Genomic DNA, 24,096 nt, shown 5'->3' with positions numbered 1-24,096 from the left:
CAACTCTTGAATTAAACACAAAATACCACACACTGAACTCAAAGATGGCTCATTTTTTCTGCCAGAACCATGTCTTGAGGGAGAAAAGTTGCTGTGAGAGATGTTACTGCTTTGAAACCTCAGACTGCCTTTGCTGCTGGCAAAATCCTGCTTTAAGATATGTGTCTGAATGGAGTTACAGATACAGAATAAGGTAGTAAAGCAAATTCTTAATGTGGGCCTCGCCATACAAGTGATGGCCATTCATTTCACTTTCCACGCTTTCCAGCCACAGTGTTCAGTAGAGCAGTTTGTCATGACTGACTGACTGAGACGACACGGAGGACCTGTCTGTTGAAACAGGAAAAGGTCATAGTGACAAGAAGTGGTATTGTCTCCCAATCGTCTGGTGAATGAGGAAATAGGAAGGAGGATTAATGGTGATGTCACCATGTCTCAGGAGTTATCACTCTGGCCTTGGGGCTGAGTGGGGCATCTGAGAAACCAATCAGATCACAATGATTTACCCCAATCACCTCTACTGTACACAATGGAACACACATGGTGGGGTAAGGGGTGACCTGGGATCTCTCTGCAAGACGGACGGAACAGAACTCTGTGTTGCATGAAGGTGTGTTAAAAGCGTAGTCTGGGATCTGTCTGCAATACAGACAGAACAGAATAGAGCCCATGATGTATGAAGGTGTATTCATGTACAGTGGGGGGAAAAAGTATTTAGTCAGCCACCAATTGTGCAAGTTCTCCCACTTAAAAAGATGAGAGAGGCCTGTAATTTTCATCATAGGTACACGTCAACTATGACAGACAAAATGAGAAGAAAAAAAATCCAGAAAATCACATTTGAATTTATTTGCAAATTATGGTGGAAAATAAGTATTTGGTCAATAACAAAAGTTTCTCAATACTTTGTTATATACCCTTTGTTGGCAATGACACAGTTCAAACGTTTTCTGTAAGTCTTCACAAGGTTTTCACACACTGTTGCTGGTATTTTGGCCCATTCCTCCATGCAGATCTCCTCTAGAGCAGTGATGTTTTGGGGCTGTCGCTGAGCAACACAGACTTTCAACTCCCTCCAAAGATTTTCTATGGGGTTGAGATCTGAAGACTGGCTAGGCCACTCCAGGACCTTGAAATGCTTCTTACGAAGCCACTCCTTCGTTGCCCGGGCGGTGTGTTTGGGATCATTGTCATGCTGAAAGACCCAGCCACATTTCATCTTCAATGCCCTTGCTGATGGAAGGAGGTTTTCACTCAAAATCTCACGATACATGGCCCCATTCATTCTTTCCTTTACACGGATCAGTCGTCCTGGTCCCTTTGCAGAAAAACAGCCCCAAAGCATGATGTTTCCACCCCCATGCTTCACAGTAGGTATGGTGTCCTTTGGATGCAACTCAGCATTCTTTGTCCTCCAAACACGACGAGTTGAGTTTTTACCAAAAAGTTATATTTTGGTTTCATCTGACCATATGGCATTCTCCCAATCCTCTTCTGGATCATCCAAATGCACTCTAGCAAACTTCAGACGGGCCTGGACATGTACTGGCATAAGCAGGGGGACACGTTTTGCACTGCAGGATTTGAGTCCCTGGCGGCGTAGTGTGTTACTGATGGTAGGCTTTGTTACTTTGGTCCCAGCTCTCTGCAGGTCATTCACTAGGTCCCCCCGTGTGGTTCTGGGATTTTTGCTCACCGTTCTTGTGATCATTTTGACCCCACGGAGTGAGATCTTGCGTGGAGCCCCAGATCGAGGGAGATTATCAGTGGTCTTGTATGTCTTCCATTTCCTAATAATTGCTCCCACAGTTGATTTCTTCAAACCAAGCTGCTTACCTATTGCAGATTCAGTCTTCCCAGCCTGGTGCAGGTCTACAATTTTGTTTCTGGTGTCCTTTGACAGCTCTTTGGTCTTGGCCATAGTGGAGTTTGGAGTGTGACTGTTTGAGGTTGTGGACAGGTGTCTTTTATACTGATAACAAGTTCAAACATGTGCCATTAATACAGGTAACGAGTGGAGGACAGAGGAGCCTCTTAAAGAAGTTACAGGTCTGTGAGAGCCAGAAATCTTGCTTGTTTGTAGGTGACCAAATACTTATTTTCCACCATAATTTGCAAATAAATTCATAAAAAATCCTACAATGTGATTTTCTGGGGAAAAAATTCTCAATTTGTCAACAAATCTTTGGAGGGAGTTGAAAGTCTGTGTTGCTCAGCGACAGCCCCAAAACATCACTGCTCTAGAGGAGATCTGCATGGAGGAATGGGCCAAAATACCAGCAACAGTGTGTGAAAACCTTGTGAAGACTTACAGAAAACGTTTGAACTGTGTCATTGCCAACAAAGGGTATATAACAAAGTATTGAGAAACTTTTGTTATTGACCAAATACTTATTTTCCACCATAATTTGCAAATAAATTCAAATGTGATTTTCTGGATTTTTTTTCTTCTCATTTTGTCTGTCATAGTTGACGTGTACCTATGATGAAAATTACAGGCCTCTCTCATCTTTTTAAGTGGGAGAACTTGCACAATTGGTGGCTGACTAAATACTTTTTTTCCCCACTGTATACAATAGTTACAGGAATGACTATTGCCATGATGATGTAGAAATCATTAGCTTACTACTGCTTCAGCTACTTAACATATAACATACGTACCTAGATAATATGCTACCAGTAAACTGTATTGCATTTAGATACAACTTGGTCTGACACATGCATCACTCAACAAAGTCAGCCGATGCATAATGCATCAAACCTTCAGCACCTATCAGACCCCTCCAAAACATCATGAAATATGAATCTATTATAAAACAATGTGATCCATCTATCCGGAGCAGAGTGTGTGTGTGTGTTCATGTGTGTGCGAGAGAGTGGCTTGGCTCTAGGAGGGTAAACAGTAGTGACATCCTGCAAGCCAGGCAGGAGCTCTATGCTGTTATCAGACAGAGACAGGGTTCAAAATTGAATTGTGCTTGCCAGTAATGGGAGCAGCCCTGTCGCCCGTCTGTCCAAACAGGCCTTACTAGACGTGATTAGGCCCTTACCCTCTGTGTGTGTGTGTGTGTGTGTGTGTGTGTGTGCGTGCCCCCTCGCCTCTAACAGCCATACACACACACACAGCACATCCCGTTCCTGAAAGCAGCAGGAATAGAAACAGGCCCTGGACCTTTTATGTGAATGTGCTGCTGCTCCCGCTCCATTCTCTCCACAGCAGCAGAGGACTGACTTCTCCTGTACTGTCTCATGGAGCTCAGATAAGATCTGAAAGACTGGAAGGAGGATGGAGTTGCCAGTGCTGGGTACTGGGTGCTGTGTGTGTGTGTGTGTGTGTGTGTGTGTGTGTGTGTGTGTGTGTGTGTGTGTGTGTGTGTGTGTGTGTGTGTGTGTGTGTGTGTGTGTGTGTGTGTGTGTGTGTGTGTGTGTGTGTGTGTGTGTGTGTGTGTGTGTGTGTGACTCCGTGTGTCCCTACTTTGTTCTGTGAGTCTGTGTGCATCTATGGCCCTATATCTATACTGTGTGGTCGGAAGCGGTACCTATTTGATTATCTGTTTGATGAAGATGGGTACCTACTTTGTTGCGTGAGGTGATGATCTGTTTGATGACGATGCGGTCTGCGAGGACCAGGACTTTGGTGACGGAGGAGAGGAGCATGCGGGCGGCCTTCACCATTCCTGTCCGGTCACTGAACACAGTTGTGCGTCCGTCCACAGGTGGCGCCACTGCAGTCCCAACTTCTGTCAGCTGGGCTATGGCATCCCCTAGAGGACAAAAAGGACAGAGGATGATAATGGTTTTTAGAGCCCGACCGATATGTTTTTTTGGGGTCTGATATTGATTCCGATTTTTGGGGCACAAAACTTACTGATACCGATATATCTGCTGATATACTGTTTTATTAAAACGTTTTATTTTCCCGCACTGAATTCTCATAAATTGCCATTCAGAAGAGGAATTGTCCTTAGAAATATGCTTCAAATGTTGATTTCTTACATTGTGAAATTAATGAAATATCATGAGATTGGCTGCAAGTGTTCAGATAAGCATGAGATTCCCTTTTTTCATCCTATTTATTGAATATTGGTTATCGGTAGAATTATCGGCCGATACCGATATAGCGGTAAAAGGCCAATATCGGCCGATAATATCGGTGAACCGATATATCAGTCGGGCTCTAGTGGTTTTGATGATGATGATCAGGAGGAAGAAGAGGAGGAGAAGGGGGAGGGTGATGATGATGATGATCAACTCTATAGGAATTGTTCTATATCATTCAGCATAGAAACACCATACAACATATTCAGAGGTACCATGTCTAGTTCATTATCACTTTATCTAAATGTTCTAATACTTGGTCATATTGCTTCTCAGTGGTTTCATGCAAACCCCATTATCCAAAAACTTGTTCAAAAGTTGCATAAACTAAAAAGTGACATCCAGAATTCAGCTCCAGTTTGTTTGAGAGCTAAAACCCTTTAGGTTCCCTTCCCATGGTGCCCTACGTGACAGTTGAGAGGCTCCTCCCCTCCCCTTCTCTTCTCCTCTGCTCTCCTGTCAGTCAACAGTAGCACCATAAACCCAAGTGGGTGCCCTTTGTGACAGTTGAGAGGCTCCTCTCCTCTCCTCTCTTACATTTACATTTTAGTCATTTAGTAGATGCTCTTATCCAGAGCGACTTACAGTTAGTGAGTGCATACATTTTCATACTGGCCCCCCGTGGGAATCGAACCCACAACCCTGGCGTTGCAAGCGCCATGCTCTACCAACTGAGCTACACGGGGCCTCTTCTCTTCTCCTCTGCTCTCCTGTCAGTCAACAGTAGCACCATAAACCCAAGTAGGAAAATCTTGTCCTGGATAGGCAGGCAGGCACTGGGGGATTATATTCAGCTCGGTGGCACTGCAGCAATGTAATGCCAGCCAATGCCAGGGCCCAGTTGGCACGTCCTCTGAGAGGCATGACCAGGCCATTTCAAACTGAGAGGCTGGTACACTGGAGTGTCGCTAGTTCGTTCACGAAACTCCAAAACAACCCTGGGTGGACAACGGAAAAGGAAAACCAACACACAAATACTGGCCTGAAGAACCATAACCAAAATAGTCTCGGGCAGGAGAGAGAGAGAGAGAGACAGAGCGAGAGCGAGAGCGAGAGAGAGAGAGAGAGAGAAAGAGCGAGAGAGAGACAGAGAGAGAGAGCGAGAGAGAGAGAGAGAGAGAGAGACTTGTTTCACGTTGGCTGCATGGTTTGGCTCCTTGTTTGGGTTGGCTTGCAATCCAAAAGAAAGTGCACTGACGCACTGATTGCATCCGACAGCCCCTTGTCGATGCCAGAATCCCCCAAACCAGCCTAGCTCACAAAGAATGCTGCTGAACATCAGAATAGGGTCCAGAAGTTGCATGGAGTATGATTAAGCTATGCCAAATTTCCCCCTCCATGCTTCACAACAGTTTTGTAACAGTGTTGCTCATTCGTGAACTTGTTCTAGGCCAGACTGTTCACAGGGTGTGTTTTTTTCACAGGGTGTGTTTTATCATGATCTTGTTTTCTAGTGTTAGATGTGTTTTAGTTGTGCAGAGAACAGCAATTTATTGAGCAAGTCTCTTTATTGCTAAGCTCTCTTTTTATGGGAATTGTTTGTTTTCTGCTTCTTGGTATTTGAAAGGGGCGAACACTTGACTTGATTAAAACCTGTGGAGTCTTGTAACTACCTGCAGGTTGCACTGACATACCCAGTTTGAGAGATACAGGACCTAGGTGCCCTTTTACACACTCACTATCCAAAACTCAGTATTTGTCTCCTAAAACCTTAGCTAGCGACATACATTTGTTTGGGCTGGTCAAGCAGAACAGATTGAAACCAAACAACTCTGCCTAATTGCACCCTCTATATGACGTCACCCCATGATGGAGATCACCAAATTAAAGTAATGTAATCACCTTTTTTATTTATTTCATTACGCTGCCTGCCTGCCTGCCTGCCTCTGTTCCTCCCTGCCTCCCTCCCTGCCTGCATCTTTCCCTCCCTCCCTGCCTGCCTCCCTGAGTCTTTGCCTGCCTCCCTCCTTCCCTCCCTGCGCTGGAGGAGGTCCGCTTAGTCTCGCCCTCCCGCTGGCTACACTTTAAGAGGCCGTCAATCCTTCTCCTCTTCCCGTAGATTTAAAGCTTTACCTTTTTTTCCCTTTCTTTCTTTTCATCACAGAGAAGACAACTTCATTCCGTCCCAGAACGACGGAGGGAAAAGTTCACTTTCTCTCTTTTTAACGGTGAAAGTAACGGAAGAAAGGAGGAGTGGAAGGAATAAAGTGGCCATAGTGGGGTCTGGCTGACGCTTCCCACCAGCTCTCTTTTGTTTGGGTTCAGCCCTTTTCAAATCAGCACACTGGGGGATTAAACGCACTGTTACACATGCCGGTTTGCTCCAAAATAAACCTATTATCCCCTGTGTTGGGGTCTAAATTCTTACCCTGTGAGATTTTGTTTTGGACTTAACATATCAACAGGATAAGACTGTGATTGGGCTTCAGGCCTCAGGCTTCGACACCCTATTCATCCTGCTATTTTTCACTTGATAAGAGTTGCAAAGCCGGATCAAAAATATATTACTCTGTTCGTTTGAAAGAGTGTTGATAGCTGCAGTGTAGATATCCTCCTCCCACAGCTTGTGGTAGTTATTCTGAGATTGACTGGACAGTTATGATGGAGAGATAAAAGGTTGGCATTGGTAGGTATATTTAGTTGCATGGGCTCATCATGGAAAAGTGTTGAAAGAGGGGGGCACAAGGTCACAACTTCTCTCTAAGCAAAGGATGCAACTGCCGACAGCTGAGAACAGGCGAGACTCTCTTTCTCTATCCCTCTGAGCGAGAGAAGATACTGAAGATGAGTGAACTCTGTCCAGAAGACAGAGCAGGCAAACCTCAGAATACCCTTCATTACGCCTGCAGCCCTGCCTGCCTGCCTGCCTGGTACACAAACACTTCAGCCTCAAATGACACAGCTCCCTCCTTTTCCAAACCTGACTCACACTGTTCTGTTCTTTGTCTCTGCATTTCATCCCTCAGGAAAGAACATAACCAACTTCACTTCCCTCTAGCCTCTAGTCTTGCAAACTTAAACTAAACTTCACTCAAAACTAACAAAAACAACAAAGTCTTTGACTTCTGAATGCCTCCAGTGCAAATGTGTTTCTGTCTAGACAGAGAAAATATGTTTAATTTATTTATGATGAAAACAACAGCAAAAACACTCCCTTAGTTGGACTGCATCCAAAATGGCACCTTATTCCCTTTATAGTGCACTAGGATGCCATTTAGGATGTAATTTTATACGCAGCCCCAGTTACCTGCTCTGCGGGCCTCGAAGCAGGCCATTCCCATCTCCTCCTTCAGCTCCTCATTCTCCACGGCGATGGCCTCGCCCACCGCAACGAAGCGACCCACAGCAACACTGACCGCCTGGCCCACCCTCTGGATGGCCTGCTGCGTCCGCTCCGACTTCTTTGGCTTGTCTTTGTGATTGATCAGGGTGGTGACCTAGGAGGATACAGAGACAGAGACTAATCAGTGAGGTGTGCCTTGTGTGTTTGTAATATAGGTGTACAGCAGTGGTCTCCAACCGGTCAATCGTGATCGACTGGTCGATCTCCAAGCCATTCCTGGTCGATCACCAAGCATTTCTGTGAAAAACCAAACCGCAAAGCCTTGCGTTCCTATTATTTTGTTTTGTTTCGCGCTGTTGACGGTAGGTGCACTTGATTCAGCAAACCTAGCGCCGGGAAGGCAAAGTGTTCCCATTTTGAACCATTTCATGTGTCTGAAGGTAGAACACCGCCTACCCAGCAGGTCCAGAGAGCAAATCAAGTGCACCTATAGGCCTACCGCTGGCCAATCAGATAGCTCAGATCACAGTGTCTGCACAGTTTCCTCGCTCCATAGACTGTAAAAAGAAGCCTCGAACTCACAGCAAAGTTGATAATGTGGGATTTCAAAATGTTTAAAACCATGAGTAGAGAGAGACTCAACGAATACAGCGAAGAGCTGCTGTTTTTATGACATTTACATTACATTATGAGTACATTAAATGTAAGTTGTTATTCAGCGCTGTCAACACTTTGTTCAGCAATTTTATAAGCCATAAAATGCGCGTTTCGAAAAGCTTGCGTTGTTATTATTTGCAGCTAGAGTCCTTTTAAATATCGAGGAATATTTAACTTTCTCTGGTCATAGGAGTAACAGCATTAATTGGTTCATGAGGCAGAAGTAATGCAGTGCGACTTAAGCCTCACCATCAGCTGGAAGACCATGTCGCGCGAATGTTGCCGGAAATAGAAACACAATTGCAACTAACTCGCCACGATCACTGTGACGTTCCAGAATAAGATGAATAGGAACCGTGTAAAGGAATCATATTTTGCGGTATACAAGCAATGCTATCATAGCTGGTGAGGAAATGGTTAAGTCATCTGAAGATTGCTGGTTTAAATTCCAGCAATTCCAAATTCTAATTTTCCATTGCACAGTGTGCTGCTGTGCTCAACTGACTCAGCATACCAACCAATTTCACTGTGGAACAGCATGTTTCCCCAAAACAAATCTGTCTATACAGTAGCGGTGGGTAAAATCACTGGGGAAGCCAAGCCAGGAAAAATAGCCATATTACAACCTATGTGTTGTGATAATTGCGTTGTTTGCTCTATAACCTGTTAGTTCATATGCCTTGCCATGTGATATATTCAGCCACACCTTTGTTTCGTCACAAAACCGGAGAGCAACATCTGTCCGGTGAAGTCCACAAAGCATATTGCACATAACAACGTTTTCAGGCTACTAAACAACTGTTGTGCTCCCGAGTGGTGCAGCGTCTAAGGCACTGCATCTCAGTGCTTGAGGCGTCACTGCAGACCCCCTGGTTCGATTCCAGGCTGTATCACAACCGGCCGTGATTGGGAGTCCCATAGGGCAGCGCACAATTGGCCCAGCGTCGTCCGGGTCTGGCCGGTGTAGACCGTCATTGTAAATAAGAATTTGTTCTTAACTGACTTGCCTAGTTAAATAAATGTTTTATTTTATTTTATTTACAACACCAGAGAGTTACCGCAAGTCGCAAAGAAAACAGTAGCTGCTGCCACTATTTCAGCACCATTTCAACATCATCAAATCACCTATGCTTAGTCTAATACAGTGAAAACTTAAAGATACCAAAAACAATTTAGTCCAATCAACATAAGCTAAATATGATGTAGCTGTCCATGGTACGAATGTGTGCGTGTGTGCTTGCAACTAGAGTGGTTTCTTTGCAGCAATTCGACCATGAAGGCCTGATTCACACAGTCTCCTCTGAACAGTTGATGTTGAGATGTGTCTGTTACTTGAACTCTGTGAAGCATTTATTTGGGCTGCAATTTCTGAGGCTGGTTACTCTAATGAACTTATCCTCTGCAGCAGAGGTAACTCTGGGTCTTCCATTCTTCTGTCGGTCCTCATGAGAGCCAGTTTCATCATAGCGCTTGATGGTTTTTGCAACTGCACTTGAAGAAACTTTCAAAGTTCTGGACATTTTCCATATTGACTGACCTTCATGTCTTAAAGTAATGATGGGCTGTCGTTTCTCTTTGCTTATTTGAGCTGTTCTTGCCATAATATGGACTTGGTCTTTTACCAAATAGGGCTATCTTCTGTATACCCCCCCTACCTTGTCACAACACAACTGATGGGCTCATCCACAAATTAATTTTTGAGAAGGCACACCTGTTAATTGAAATGCATTCCAGGTGACTACCTCATGAAGCTGGTTGAGAGAATGCCAAGAGTGTGCAAAGCTGTCATCAAAGCAAAGGGCTTCTATTTGAAGAATCCAGGGTACAGCACGTAAACACAGGTCGTGTTTCCACCACTTTCCCCAAGTGAGTACACAGAAGAGAGACAGAGAACTGATTGCTGATTTCCTATGGAGTAACAAGTGGAGAGAGTCGGCAGTGAGACAGCATGAGAGAAGAGGTGTCTCCTGTAGCTCAGCATCTACACACACACACACACACACACACGCACAGTCGCACACACCGACACTTGGGCTGTGAATGTTTAAACGAAACTGGAATCGTTAACGTTTAGAATTATTATTATTTTTTCCTCACAAAATAAAAGTCTCAGTGCAGTTATCACAAAACTACCACTAACAGGTCTCGATCATCAACATAAAGAGAAAAATACAAATTATAAAAATACAGTGGCTTGTGAAAGTATTCACCCTCCTTGGCATTTTTCCTATTTTGTTGCCTTACAACCTGGAATTAAAATTGATTTACACAACATGCCTACCACTTTGAAGATGCAAAATATTTTTTTGTGTGAAACAAACAATAAATAAGACAAAAAAACAGAAAACTTGAGTGTGCATAACTACTCACCCCACCAAAGTCAATACTTTGTAGAACGTCCTTTTGCAGCAATTACAGCAGCAAGTCTCTTGGGGTATGTCTCTATAAGCTTGGCACATCTAACCACTGGGATTTTTGCCCATTCATCAAGCCATAACTGCTCCAGCTCATTCAAGTTGGATGGGTTCCGCTGGTGTACAGCAATCTTTAAGTCATACCACAGATTCTCAATTGGATTGAGGTCTGGGCTTTGACTAGGCCATTCCAAGACATTTAAATGTTTCCCCTTAAACCACTCGAGTGTTGCTTTAGCAGTATGCTTAGGGTCATTGTCCTGCTGGAAGGTGAACCTCCGTCCCAGTCTCAAATCTCTGGAAGACTGAAAGAGGTTTCCCTCAAGAATTTCCCTGCATTTAGCGCCATCCATCATTCCTTCATTTCTGACCAGTTTCCCAGTCCCTGCCGATGAAAAACATCCCCACAGCATGATGCTGCCACCACCATGCTTCACTGTGGGGATGGTGTTCTCGGGGTGATGAGAGGTGTTGGGTTTGTGTCAGACATAGCGTTTTCCTTGATGGCCAAAAAGCTCAATTTTAGTCTCATCTGACCAGAGTACCTTCTGACCAGAGTCTCCCACATGCCTTTTGGTGAACACCAAACGTGTTTGCTTATTTTTTTCTTGAAGCAATGGCTTTTTTCTGGTCACACTTCCATAAAGCCCAGCTCTGTGGAGTGTAAGGCTTAAAGTGGTCCTATGGACAGATACTCCAATCTCTGCTGTGGAGCTTTGCAGCTCCTTCAGGGTTATCTTTGGTCTCTTTGTTGCCTCTCTGATTAATGCCCTCCTTGCCTGGGCCGTGAGTTTTGGTGGGCGGCCCTCTCTTGGCAGGTTTGTTGTGGTGCCATATTCTTTCAAATTTTAATAATGGATTTAATGGTGCTCCGTGGGATGTTCAAAGTTTCAGATATTTATTTATAACCCAACCCTGATCTGTACTTCTCCACAACTTTGTCCCTGACCTGTTTGGAGAGCTCCTTGGTCTTCATGGTGCCGCTTGCTTGGTGGTGGTGCCCCTTGCTTAGTGATGTTGCAGACTGGTGTATATATACTGAGATCATGTGACAGATCATGTGACACTTAGATTGCACACAGGTGGACTTTATTTAACTAATTATGTGACTTCTGAAGGTAATTGGTTGCACCAGGTCTTATTTAGGGGCTTCATAGCAAAGGGGGTGAATACATATGCATGCACCACTTTTCCGTTATTTATTGTTTAGAATTTTTGGAAACAAGTTATATTTTTCATTTCACTTCACCAATTTTGACTATTTTGTGTATGTCCATTACATGAAATCCAAATAAATATCCATTTAAATTACAGGTTGTACTGCAACAAAATAGGAAAAACGCCAAGGGGATGAATACTTTTGCAAGGCACTGTACCTAACGCAACAATGCTGTAACGCTACTTTATGCTACAGACATAAAGCGCTCAGCATGTCATCGTCGTTAACGGTTGAAAAAATGTCAGTGAGACAGGGAAGCAACAGCAGCGAAGTCCTGTATGACAATACTTTGACAAGTTAAACGAGAAGGTGGTGAAATGCAAGGTGGAACTGAGCTACAGTGGCAGTACAGGTGCAATGCTTAACCATCTAAAAAGGGGGGCACCATGAGACCCCAAAAACAGTGCAGGCCACTAACAACAGACATTACAGGTTCACACAAAAGAAGTGCGAGAAGGAACGGACTGAGAAAATCACTGCTCTGATTACGGAAATGATTGCAGATGATATGCAGCCATTGTCAATGGTAGAGGATGTCGGCTTTAGTGCACTGATGGCATATGTAGAACCAGACTACAAGATGCCATGTCGAAAAAAAATGTGACAGCCCGGATGGAAAATTTTACAAAGATTGCTCTGCAAGTACAAAGCGCGAGCTCTCAAACACCCCATGCGTGGCGTTAACAACAACTTGTTGGACGTCTATGAACACGCTGTCATACATCACTGCAATGAGTCATCACATTGATGAGAAGTGGGACATGAAGTCCCCTGTACTGAAAACCAGTGGCGTTCAGTGCCGTTTATAATGAGGGAGGACGATTTGTTTTTTCATGAGCATGGCCTTGTTTCTATTACAGCATGTTGGATGACTGTCATTCATATTCCATTCACCCAGTTCAATGTAACATCGATAGGTTTAGGCTACTACATGATACTCAAATTTTCCATATTCTCATCATGCTACAACCTAGCCTATGAATGAAAGTTTACAACGTAGGTGCACACAAGTCGAGAGAAAAATTTGAGATGACAGACAGTGACACATGGACAGACAGTGACACATTCAATACCGCCTTGCACAATCTTGCCTGCATCTAGCTTATCTAGGGTGTAATCATTAGTCCAACAGTTGCAAATGAGAGTTTCTATTGGACAAATTCAGGTATTTTTATCCCTGTTTCGTTTGCTTGATTAAGAAACGTTTTTCAACAGAATCGGCGGAATGAATACACCCCTGATTATGCATAAACACAGTTCACTTTCATAGAAGCCACGTTGTATTCCTTCTCGCCTCTATGCACTCTCCTCCTCTCACCTTTTCCCTTCGTTTGTGGACTTCAATGAACAACACATCAGCTGTATGTGACCAGGCGAAAAAACCTTTCCAAGCCAAACCATGTCATAACCGCTACACACAGCCTACATCGTTGTCCCCATATTAGCTAAAGTAATGTCCTAGTCAACATAGCTAATATAACTAATGCGTTAGTAAACCCGCTACAATCATGCAGTAACGTTACAGTGTATAGTCAGTAAGCAGTTACACCGTCGGGCCCCGGTGGCAATAAATTAATAAAACCAAAAGCTTACCTTGACTTGAAAGAGTTCCAGTGTTGTGTTGGATAGTCATAGCCAGCTAGCTAACATAGCATCACTATGTTTTAGCCGGGTGCTTGAGTAACTAAACTAGCCAGCTGCATTTGCTAGCTAAGTAAGTGAAGAAAAAAAAAGACAATCTCTCTCTATCGCTCTCTCTCTCTTGCTTCTCCTTCATTTTTGAATAAATTAATTTGTTGAAAACTGTTCAACTATTGTCTTTCTCTCTCTTTGAGTCAACTACTCACCACATTTTATGCACTGCAGTGCTAGCTAGCTGTAGCTTATGCTTTCAGTACTAGATTAATTCTTTGATCCTTTGATTAGGTGGACAACATGTCAGTTCATGCTGCAAGAGCTCTGATAGGTTGGAGGACGTCCTCCGGAGGTTGTCATTATTACTGTGTACGTCTATGGAAGGGGGTGAGAACCATGAGCCTCCTAAGTTTTGTATTGAAGTCAATGTACCAAGAGGAGGTTTGAAGCTAGCTGTCCTCCGGCTACACCATGGTGCTACCCTACAGAGTGCTGTTGAGGCTACTGTAGACCTTCATTACAAAACAGTGTGTTTTAATCAATTATTTGGTGACGTGTGAGTATATTTAGTATAGTTTTATCTAAAAAGGATAACTTTTTCAATGTTTTACCATTTTTATTTTTATGAAATTCACTGAGGAGGATGGTCCTCCCCTTCCTCCTCTGAGGAGCCTCCACTGCTGAAGACTTAGAGCATGGAGGAGAGGCACACAGCAGACCTAAAAACGGAGACCCATTAATTACCATTGTTGCTGAGTGGGTGGGGGACAGCAGTAAGGTGATGACTGCAGCCCCCTAGCGGTCATACGCAGGACCATATCTGCATTGTGAATTCACATGTAATTAAAATGATACATTGTTTAAACGATACAAAAAATTGCAGTCTAAATGTTAAGAATTGCCTCCCGAGTGGCGCAACGGTCTAAGGCACTGCATCGCAGTGCTTGAGGCGTCACTACAGACCTGGGTTCGATCCCAGGCTGTGTCACAACCGGCCGTGACCGGGAGTCCCATAGGATGGCGCACAATTGGGGGTTTACTTGGCTCATCGCGCTCTAGTGACTCCTTGTGGCGGGCCGGGTGCTTGCATGCTGACTTCGGTTGTCAATTGAACGGTGTTTCCTCCGGCACATCAGTGCAGCTGGCTTCCGTGTTAAGTGAGCGGGTGTTAAGGAGCGCGGTTTGGCAGGCCATGTTTCGGAGAACGCGTGACTGGACCTTCGCCTCTCCTGAGCCCGTTGGGGAGTTGCAGCGATGAGACAAGATCATCATTGAAATCGGGAGAAAAAGGGGGTAACATACACCAAAATAAGATTTTTAACTTTTTTTGTTAAGAATTGTTTTATATTTGTTACATCCCTAACTGACGCACGCACGCGCACACACACACACATACACAGGCAACTAAGATCAGAGTCATCTATTATGTATAGGTTTGAACCAATTACTATCAATTATTCAATGATTGTTTCCATTCAGGTAACTACGGCATTCCCATCCAGACCATACCAGAGCACAGTTGGTGAGTGAGCAGTCAGGGAAATTCAAATTGGTACACAACAAGCAGGTGGTCCCCTGTGGGACTGTGCAGGTCAGTGCATTCTCTAGGCCCACTAACACCTGGTGTTTGTCCCTATGGCATCCTATTTCCTTTATAGCACACTACTTTTGACCATGGCCCACTATAAAGGGAGAAGGGTGCCATTTGCAAGGGTGCCATTTGCAACCCTGTAGTCAGGTATCTATACTGAACAAAAGTATAAATGTAAAGTGTTGGTCTCATGTTTCATGAGCTGAAATAAAAGATCCCAGAAATTTTCCATACGCACAAAAAGCTTATTTCTCTCAAATTTTGAGCACAAATTTGTTTACATCCCTGTTAGTGAGCATTTCTCCTTTGCCAAGATAATCCATCCACCTGACAGGTGTGGAATATCAAGAAGCTGATTAAACAGTATGATCATTACACAGGTGTACTTTGTGCTGGGGACAATAAAAGGCCTCTCTAAAATGTGCAATTCTGTCACACAACACAATGCCACAGATGTCTCAAGTTTTGAGGGAGCGTGCAATTGGCATGCTGACTGCAGGAATGTCCACCAGAGCTGTTGCCAGATAATTGAATTTTCATTTCTCTACCATAAGCCGCCTCCAACGTCGTTTCAGAGAATTTGTGAAGTGCACCAGTCCCTCCTGCAGCAAAGCACCCCCACAGCATGATGCTGCCACCCCCGTGCTTCACTCCCTCTTAAAGGGAGTGCTCCTAATCTCAGCTTGTTACCTGTATAAAAGACACCTGTCCACAGAAGCAATCAATCAATCAGATTCCAAACTCTCCACCATGGCCAAGACCAAAGAGCTCTCCAAGGATGTCAGGGACAAGATTGTAGACCTACACAAGGCTGGAATGGGCTACAAGACCATCGCCAAGCAGCTTGGTGAGAAGGTGACAACAGTTGGTGTGATTATTCGCAAATGGAAGAAACACAAAAGAACTGTCAATCTCCCTCGGCCTGGGGCTCCATGCAAGATCTCACCTCGTGGAGTTGCAATGATCATGAGAACGGTGAGGAATCAGCGGCCTAGCCAGTCTCCAGACCTTAATCCCATAGAAAATCTGTGGAGGGAGCTGAAGGTTCGAGTTGCCAAATGTCAGCCTCGAAACCTTAATGACTTGGAGAAGATCTGCAAAGAGGAGTGGGACAAAATCCCTCCTGAGATGTGTGCAAACCTGGTGGCCAACTACAAGAAACGTCTGACCTCTGTGATTGCCAACAAGGGTTTTGCCACCAAGTACTAAGTCATGTTTTGCAGAGGGGTCAAATACTTATTTCCCTCATTAAAATGCAAATACATTTATAACATTTTTGACATGCGTTTTTCTGGATTTTTTGTTGTTGTTATTCTGTCTCTCACTGTTCAAATAAACCTACCATTAAAATGATAGACTGATCATGTCTTTGTCAGTGGGCAAACGTACAAAATCAACAGGGGATCAAATACTTTTTCCCCTCACTGTATGTAAACTTCCGACTTCAACTGTATGTGCCCACTGCCCATAAAATGAGGTGGAAACTCAGCTGCACTTCCTAACCTCCTGCCAAATGTATGACCATATTAGAGACACATATTTCCCTCAGATTACACAGACCCACAACAAATTTGAAAACAAATCCAATTTTGATAAACTCCCATATCTATTAGGTGAAATACCACAGTGTGCCATCACAGCAGCAAGATTTGTGACCTGCTGCCACAAGAAAAGGGCAACCAGTGAATAACAAACACCATTGTCAATACAACCTATATTTATGTTTATTTATTTTCCCTTTAGTACTTTAACTATTTGCACATCGTTACAACACTGTACATAGACATAATTTGACATTTGAAATGTATTTATTATTTTGGAATGGTAATGTTTACTGTTAATATTTATTGTTTATTTCACTTTTGTTTACTATCTATTTCACTTGCTTTGGCAATGTTAACATACATTTTCCATGCCAATAAAGCCCTTAAATCGAAATCGAATCGAATCGAATCGAATCGAGAGAGAGAGAGAGAGAGAGAGAGAGAGAGAGAGAGAGAGAGAGAGAGAGAGGAAACTAAGGAGCTCATCAACTGTTCACTCCCCTTCATCCACCTGCTTTTCACAGCCCACTCTTCAACCAGAGCAGAACCACTGCCCACTCTTCAACGAGAGAAGAACTACAGCCCACTCTTCAGCCAGAACAGAACCACAGCCCACTCTTCAACCAGAACAGAACCACTGACCATTTTTCAACCAGAACCACAGCCCACTCTTCAACGAGAGAAGACTACAGCCCACTCTTCAGCCAGAAGAGAACCACAGCCCACTCTTCAACCAGAACAGAACCACTGCCCACTCTTCAACCAGAACAGAACCACAGCCCACTCTTCAACCAGAACAGAACCAAAGCCCATTTTTCAACCAGAACCACAGCCCACTCTTCAACGAGAGAAGAACTACAGCCCACGCTTCAACCAGAACAGAACCACTGCCCACTCTTCAGTCAGAACAGAACCACAGCCCACTCTTCATCCAGAAGAGAACCACAGCCCACTCTTCAACCAGAAAATAACCAGTGCCCACTCTTCAACGAGAGCAGAACCACAGCCCACTCTTCAGCCAGAACATAACCACAGCCCACTCTTCAACCAGAACAGAACCACTGCCCACTCTTCAACCAGAACAGAACCACAGCCCACTCTTCAACCAGAACAGAACCAAAGCCCATTTTTCAACCAGAACCACAGCCCACTCTTCAACGAGAGAAGAACTACAGCCCACGCTTCAACCAGAACAGAACCACTGCCCACTCTTCAGTCAGAACAGAACCACAGCCCACTCTTCATCCAGAAGAGAACCACAGCCCACTCTTCAACCAGAAAATAACCAGTGCCCACTCTTCAACGAGAGCAGAACCACAGCCCACTCTTCAGCCAGAACATAACCACAGCCCACTCTTCAACCAGAACAGAACCACTGCCCACTCTTCAACCAGAACAGAGCCACATCCCACTCTTCAACCAGAACAGAACCACAGCCCATTTTTCAACCAGAACCACTGCCCACTCTTCACCCAGAACAGAACCACAGCCCACTCTTCAGTCAGAACAGAAGCACGACAGAAGAGTGGAAGGGGGGCGGCGGGTGAGTGGGTGACGCCACAGTGTAGCCGAGTGGAATGTGGTGATCGGTTTAATGACGTGTGTCCCTGAAGAGGAGGATAAAACAGAGCATATCTCTTAGTGTTTCCCTCCCTCACTCACTCTCTTTCTCTCTATATTTCCCTCTTTTTCTTTCTCTCTCCCCATCTCTCCCTTTCTCCCTCTCTTTCACTCACTGTCCTTCTCTTTCTCTTCTATCTCTCTCTCTCCTTCCCTCCCTCTCTCTCTCCTTCCCTCCCTCGCTCTCTCTTTCCATGCGTCACAACAGCGCTGCCTGGCCAGGACTAGATAGCCACTAGTTACACTGCCTCCAAACCAAGGAGCACTTGCTGACTCACCCACAGAAAAAAATAGGCATTCTATAGGAAAAGGGAAATCCAATTTCTGTCCTGAAGCCTGAATACTGTATAAGTTATACTACAGTATATGACAGTATAGGCCCATGGTGATAGAGTGACCATATGTCACACTGTACTCAACCTCTGTAAAAGGTTAGAATGTTTGGCCTGAATTCAAATCATGACATTTACATAAAAGTCATGGGTTCAAAGTCTCTGCCCCTGTGTGTTTGTGTGTGTGCATGCATGCATGTGTATGGTGTGTGTGTGCGTTCCTGTGTGTGTGTGTATGTGTCTGTGCATGCATGTGTATGGTGTGTGAGTGCGCATAACGTGTGTGTGTGCATGTGTTTGTGCATGTGTGTGCATGGTGTGTGTGTGTGTGTGTGTGTGTGTGTGTGTATGTGCGTGTGCGCGCACGTGTGTGCGTGCGTGCATGGTGTGTGTAAATAGTGTGCAGATCATTAAGGACCTGAATCAGGGGTGGCTGGTATTCATGACACTCAAATGCCCTCTCACGCTGGCACTCACCCAGAAAAGAAGGGTGAGACAGAACCTCAGGAATCTGAACGGTGCCTCTGGGGATGTTCCAAATGGCAACCTATTCCCTATATAGAGCACTGGTCAAAAGGGAATAGGGTGTAATTTGGAATACACCCTATGCCTTTTAGCAGCATGCAGAGAATGTATCTTTCAGGGCAGGAATCTCTTACAACGTATGATTGAGAAGGAGCGTGTGTGTGTGCGCGTGTGTATTTCTGTTAGAGAAAGATACAATACCTATAAATATAAGAGTGTATTGACGGTCAGTGTGTGTGTTTGTGTGCTTGCGTTAGGTAGAGATAGAGGAGAGAAATGTTGCCCTAAACTTCTTCCTGGGGGATCAACAAACACATGACTACATGGGGCTGTTTGTAAACAGGAACCTGGCAGGGTTAGGGCTACAAGGGGCTGTCTGTAAACAGGAACCTGGCAGGGTTAGGGCTACATGGGGCTGTTTGTAAACAGGAACCTGGCAGGGTTAGGGCTACATGGGGCTGTCTGTAAACAGCAACCTGGCAGGGTTAGGGCTACATGGGGCTGTCTGTAAACAGCAACCTGGCAGGGTTAGGGCTACATGGGGCTGTCTGCAATTAGGAACCTGGTTACCTAGGGCTACATGGGGCTGTCTGTAAACAGCAACCTGGCAGGGTTAGGGCTACATGGGGCTGTCTGCAATTAGGAACCTGGTTACCTAGGGCTACATGGGGCTGTCTGTAAACAGGAACGAGGCAGGGTGGAGAAACATAATATTGGTACGGGGAGGCATGAGAGAAGAGGCTACTGTGTGTGTGTGTGAGAGTGAGTGAGTGAGTGAGTGAGTGAGTGAGTGAGTGAGTGAGTGAGTGAGTGAGTGAGTGAGTGAGTGAGTGAGTGAGTGAGTGAGTGAGTGAGTGAGAGAGAGAGAGAGAGAGAGAGAGAGAGAGAGAGAGAGAGAGAGAGAGAGAGAGAGAGAGAGACTATATGGGTCTAAGGCCAAGGTCTAATGATCTGACTATAGGCCATAGATCCCTATGGGCCCTGGTCAAAAGTTGTGCAATTTAGGAGGCAGTCTATGCCCAGTCTAATTAAGCAAGCCATTCAGTGGATGTTTTTTCTTCTTCAACAGCAGCAGAATATGTGCTTGCCAGGGGTCAGGAAGAAGCACTGCAGAGTGTTATTCATAGCTGGGAGCACACAGATTTGAGTGTGACAAGCTACATACAAACACACACACTCTCTGCTACACAGTAAGCTCTGACACATCCCCCATGCATCCCAATGAGAACAGAACAGCATCAGAGCTGTGCTGCCTGCTGATGAAAATAAAAACCTGTCAAGGATTTAGAAAAAAACAAGACTTCAAAGAACAAACAAAAACAAATGTTTACGACACATCAAAGCACCTCACCTGTACACACACACACACACAAACACACACACACACAAACACACAGAGAGCTTTGGCGTAATCAGCACAGAGGTGGACAGCTAACCGTTTCCTGCTTTTGACCAGACACAGACAATCACCTCATTTGCAGCCACTAAATCCATGCTGTTATCCATATTGTCATCTACAATTACACACACATCACACTGCTCCAACAACAACAACCCACAATGGAAACCGAGGAGGATAAAGAATAGGCAGTGTTGTGTATGGGTTGTGTTTGGGCTTACAGGAAGCATATTCCTGAAGGAGACACTGTCTGACTATAAATCTGACTTTTAACAAAAGATGGAAACACTTGAGGCTGCCTTCTGTGGTTGCTGACAGGTTGTGTTAAAAGACAGCTCAACAAAAGACTCCGTTTGGCATTTTGTCTTTCTCCCCTTGGTGTTTTGTTTAGTGTGTGGGTGCACGCATGTGTTTGTGAGTGTGTGCGTGTTTTTCTATTGTATTCTCCAAACTTAACAAGCAATCTTGAGACGTTCCAGTTATTGGGAAATCCCATTGGGAAAATCCAGTCACTTCTTCGTAACACTGTGGCTCTGTCCCAGATGGCACCCTATTCCCTACGTAGTGCACTACTTTTAACGAGTCAAGGGAATAGGGTGCCATTTGGGACATGTATGTAATACCCAGCAAGTGTGAACAAGAGTAACTTGGAAGCTCGTTATTTAAGCTCTTTATTTAACACACGTCTCATTGATTCCATCACGTTTAATAGCTTTTTATTAGAACAGATTACTTCTGCCCCGCTATTTCATTTTGAATCTCTTAATCTTAGAATATAATCTTATAGTAAAGCTGAGTGCATTGCCAAAAGATAAACCCCAACACTTCTCCAGCTGAAATGATTTGCTTGTTATGAGGCGTATAATAATGAGATCTAGGCCTGCTATGCTATTACAGCTAATTACAGTGTAAATAGAAACCCGGCCTACTAAATGACAAGCACATTTATCCAGTGCAATAAAGAAAATTGGCAAAACATAGTACAATATACTGAAGTGACCGAAAGTGTTTACATATTGTAATCGTTTGATGAGTAGCGTTACCTTAAACCTTAAGACTTGTGTTAGCTCCCCAAGCTAATGCCTAGGCTTTAGCTCAGCGCGCTAACACAGTCTTGTGGTGCCAGAAGACCTGAGTTCGAACCCTGGTCAGTCACGCAACAACTATAGAGATAGTCTGAGAATGTGTAGGGCTGTACAGCAAACCTCCCTTTCAGTTTTTAGTATTTTTTAAGGATCCCCAATTAGCCGTTGCCAAGGTCCAAACAAGAAACAAAACAACAAATAAAAGACGTAATATAATATACATAACACTACATAATACTACATCATCTCCTGCCTCTGCCTCACGCTTCAGAAACAGGAGATGGCTCCTGCCCTATGAGCCGTTCTGGCTCGCACAAGCCAAGGCTCGTGCAAGGCCACCCACCTACATGATACAACACATAATACAGTGTAAATTACAATGCAAAATATATCAAAATGACTGTGTCTCTTCATGTCCCCATTGTGCTGTAAGGTGTTATTTTATCTGGTTTTATTGCTAGCTTGAGTTACCTGGGGTGGCAGAGTTCCATGTAGTCATAGCTCTATTTAATACTGTGTGTTTCCCAGACGTTGTTCTGGACCTGGGGACTGTGAAGAGACCTCAGATTGCATGTCTTGTATTGTACCGATGAGTGTCCGAACTGTGTGCCAACTGATGCAGGCATTTTCTCCTCAACTTTGAGCCAGGAGAGACTGACATGCATGTTACTGACATTCGCCCTCCGTGTACATCTAAGTGCAATATGTGCCATGTACATCCAACTGCAATTTACCTATGTCCCTCTTTGCCTCACATGACCACACAACTGGATAGTAGTCCAGGTGTGACAAAACTAGGGCCTGTAGGACCTGTCTGGTTGACTGAGATATTAAGAAAGCAGAGTAACGCCTTACCATGGACAGACCTCTTCCCATTTTAGCAACCATTGAGTCTAGATGTTTTGACCATGACAGCTTGCTATCTAGGGTTACATCCAGCAGTTTAGTCTCCTCAACTTGTTCAATCGCACACATTAGTTGAGCAGATGGACATTTACTTGGGGGTGGCAGCAGACTTAGGTTTGCACCCTAGTCGGTCACATAATGACAATAGGGATGGTCTGTAGACTGTTTAGACTGTAGACTGTTTAGACTGTAGACTGTTTAGAATGTAGACTGTTTAGACTATAGACTGTTTAGACTGTAGACTGTTTAGACTATAGAATGTTTAGACTGTAGACTGTTTAGACTGTATACTGTTTAGACTGTAGACTGTTTAGACTATAGACTGTTTAGACTATAGACTGTTTAGACTGTAGACTGTTTAGACTGTAGACTGTTTAGACTGTAGACTGTTTAGACTGTAGACTGTTTAGACTGTAGAATGTTTAGACTGTAGACTGTTTAGACTGTAGAATGTGTAGATTGTAGACCCCTCAAACTCAACTTTGGACCTCAAAGCCAGTTCCACTGCATTTTTGTAATTGTTCCCCTCTAATCAGGGACTGATTTAGACCTGGGACACCAGGTGGGTGCAATTAATTATCAGGTAGAACAGAAAACCAGCAGACTCCGGACCTCGTAGGGTAAGAGTTGAAGACTGTACAGCAAACCTCTCTTCCAGTTGAGCAGATGGACATCTGAATTAAAGGATTGTGGGGTTGCTTCTCTAATTGGGGGATAGGCATTTCAAAAACAGGAGCACTAATCAACATGGTAATTAAAAGATGCTTCGAAAACCTTGGTAACACTCAACGCTTTTTCTCCACTAAAACAAAGGCCATTAAAATGAATCAGGCAGTTACATAGACACTACCATAACCAAGGGCTGTAGCTCTGCACTCTGCTGTAAAGCTCTCAGGTCGCTAACATGACACAGTCCCATACTATCACAGAGATCATTTTGTCACAGAAACTCCATCCTCTTCCATCTTATCCAATTATATGGCAGGTTAAGGTAGTAGAAAGGACCTGGGTACAGATGTATATAGAACATTGCCCTCAAACTGGCAACTGGCTGGATGCTTTTATTTTAACCAATTTAATGTTTTCTGCTGGGTTTGACTTTTTTTCTGGAACCTGAACCAAGGTGCCCTTGAAACAGAGGTCTTTCTGCTATGTGATGCTGCTGAGGTGTGGCTGTTCTGTTCGCAGGGGGATGGTGGCAAAAATAAGAAAGTCGTGCTGAATATGCGCTTTAATGGAAGAACAAATGAATTCCAAATTGTCTGTGAGCACATGAGGCTCAGTACGGTGCGCTGGTCGCTAGCCAGAGAGAGAGAGAAAGAGAGAGTGAGAGAGAAAGAGAGAGAGAGAGAGAGAGAGGGCAGATAATTAAGATCAGAGTGGAATGGGGACAGTATGTCAGGCTTAGGAGAGGACACATTTACACAAGGGCCCCTGGCCTGCTACTGTCTATGGGTAAGAGAGGACATCTCTCTCCTTTCCCCCATCTCCATTTTTCAATTCAAATGGGCTTTATTGGCATGGGAAACATACACTACATGACCAGAAGTATGTGGACACGTGCTCGTCGAACATCTCATTCCAAAATCATGGGCATTAATATGGAGTTGGTCCCCGCTTTGCTGCTATAACAGCCTCCACTCTTCTGGGAAGGCTTTCCATGATATTTTGGAACATTGCTGCGGGGACTTGCTTCCATTCAGCCACAAGGGCATTAGTGAGGTTGGGCACTGATGTTGGGCGATTAGGCCTGGCTCACAGTCAGAGGTCCAATTAATCCCAAAGGTG

At 44.3% G+C, this 24,096-nt stretch overlaps 1 protein-coding gene across 2 annotated transcripts in view; it reads right to left on the bottom strand.

Moving 5' to 3' along the window:
- The window catches only part of LOC121571811 (alpha-catulin), a 99,851-nt gene that overhangs the window by 40,408 nt on the left and 35,347 nt on the right, over window positions 1–24,096 (bottom strand). For both annotated transcript variants that reach the window (XM_041883505.1, XM_041883506.1), the window contains exons 2-3: window positions 7,346–7,535; window positions 3,577–3,764 (exon numbers count right to left, since the gene is read on the bottom strand). In XM_041883505.1, the coding sequence (XP_041739439.1) occupies window positions 3,577–3,764; window positions 7,346–7,535 (378 nt within the window). The remainder of the gene's footprint in view (window positions 1–3,576; window positions 3,765–7,345; window positions 7,536–24,096) is intronic.

The sequence above is a fragment of the Coregonus clupeaformis genome, chromosome 8, assembly GCF_020615455.1.
Source record: "Coregonus clupeaformis isolate EN_2021a chromosome 8, ASM2061545v1, whole genome shotgun sequence".
NCBI classification, from domain to species: domain Eukaryota; kingdom Metazoa; phylum Chordata; class Actinopteri; order Salmoniformes; family Salmonidae; genus Coregonus; species Coregonus clupeaformis.
This window is presented reverse-complemented; position numbering and strand designations above follow the sequence as displayed.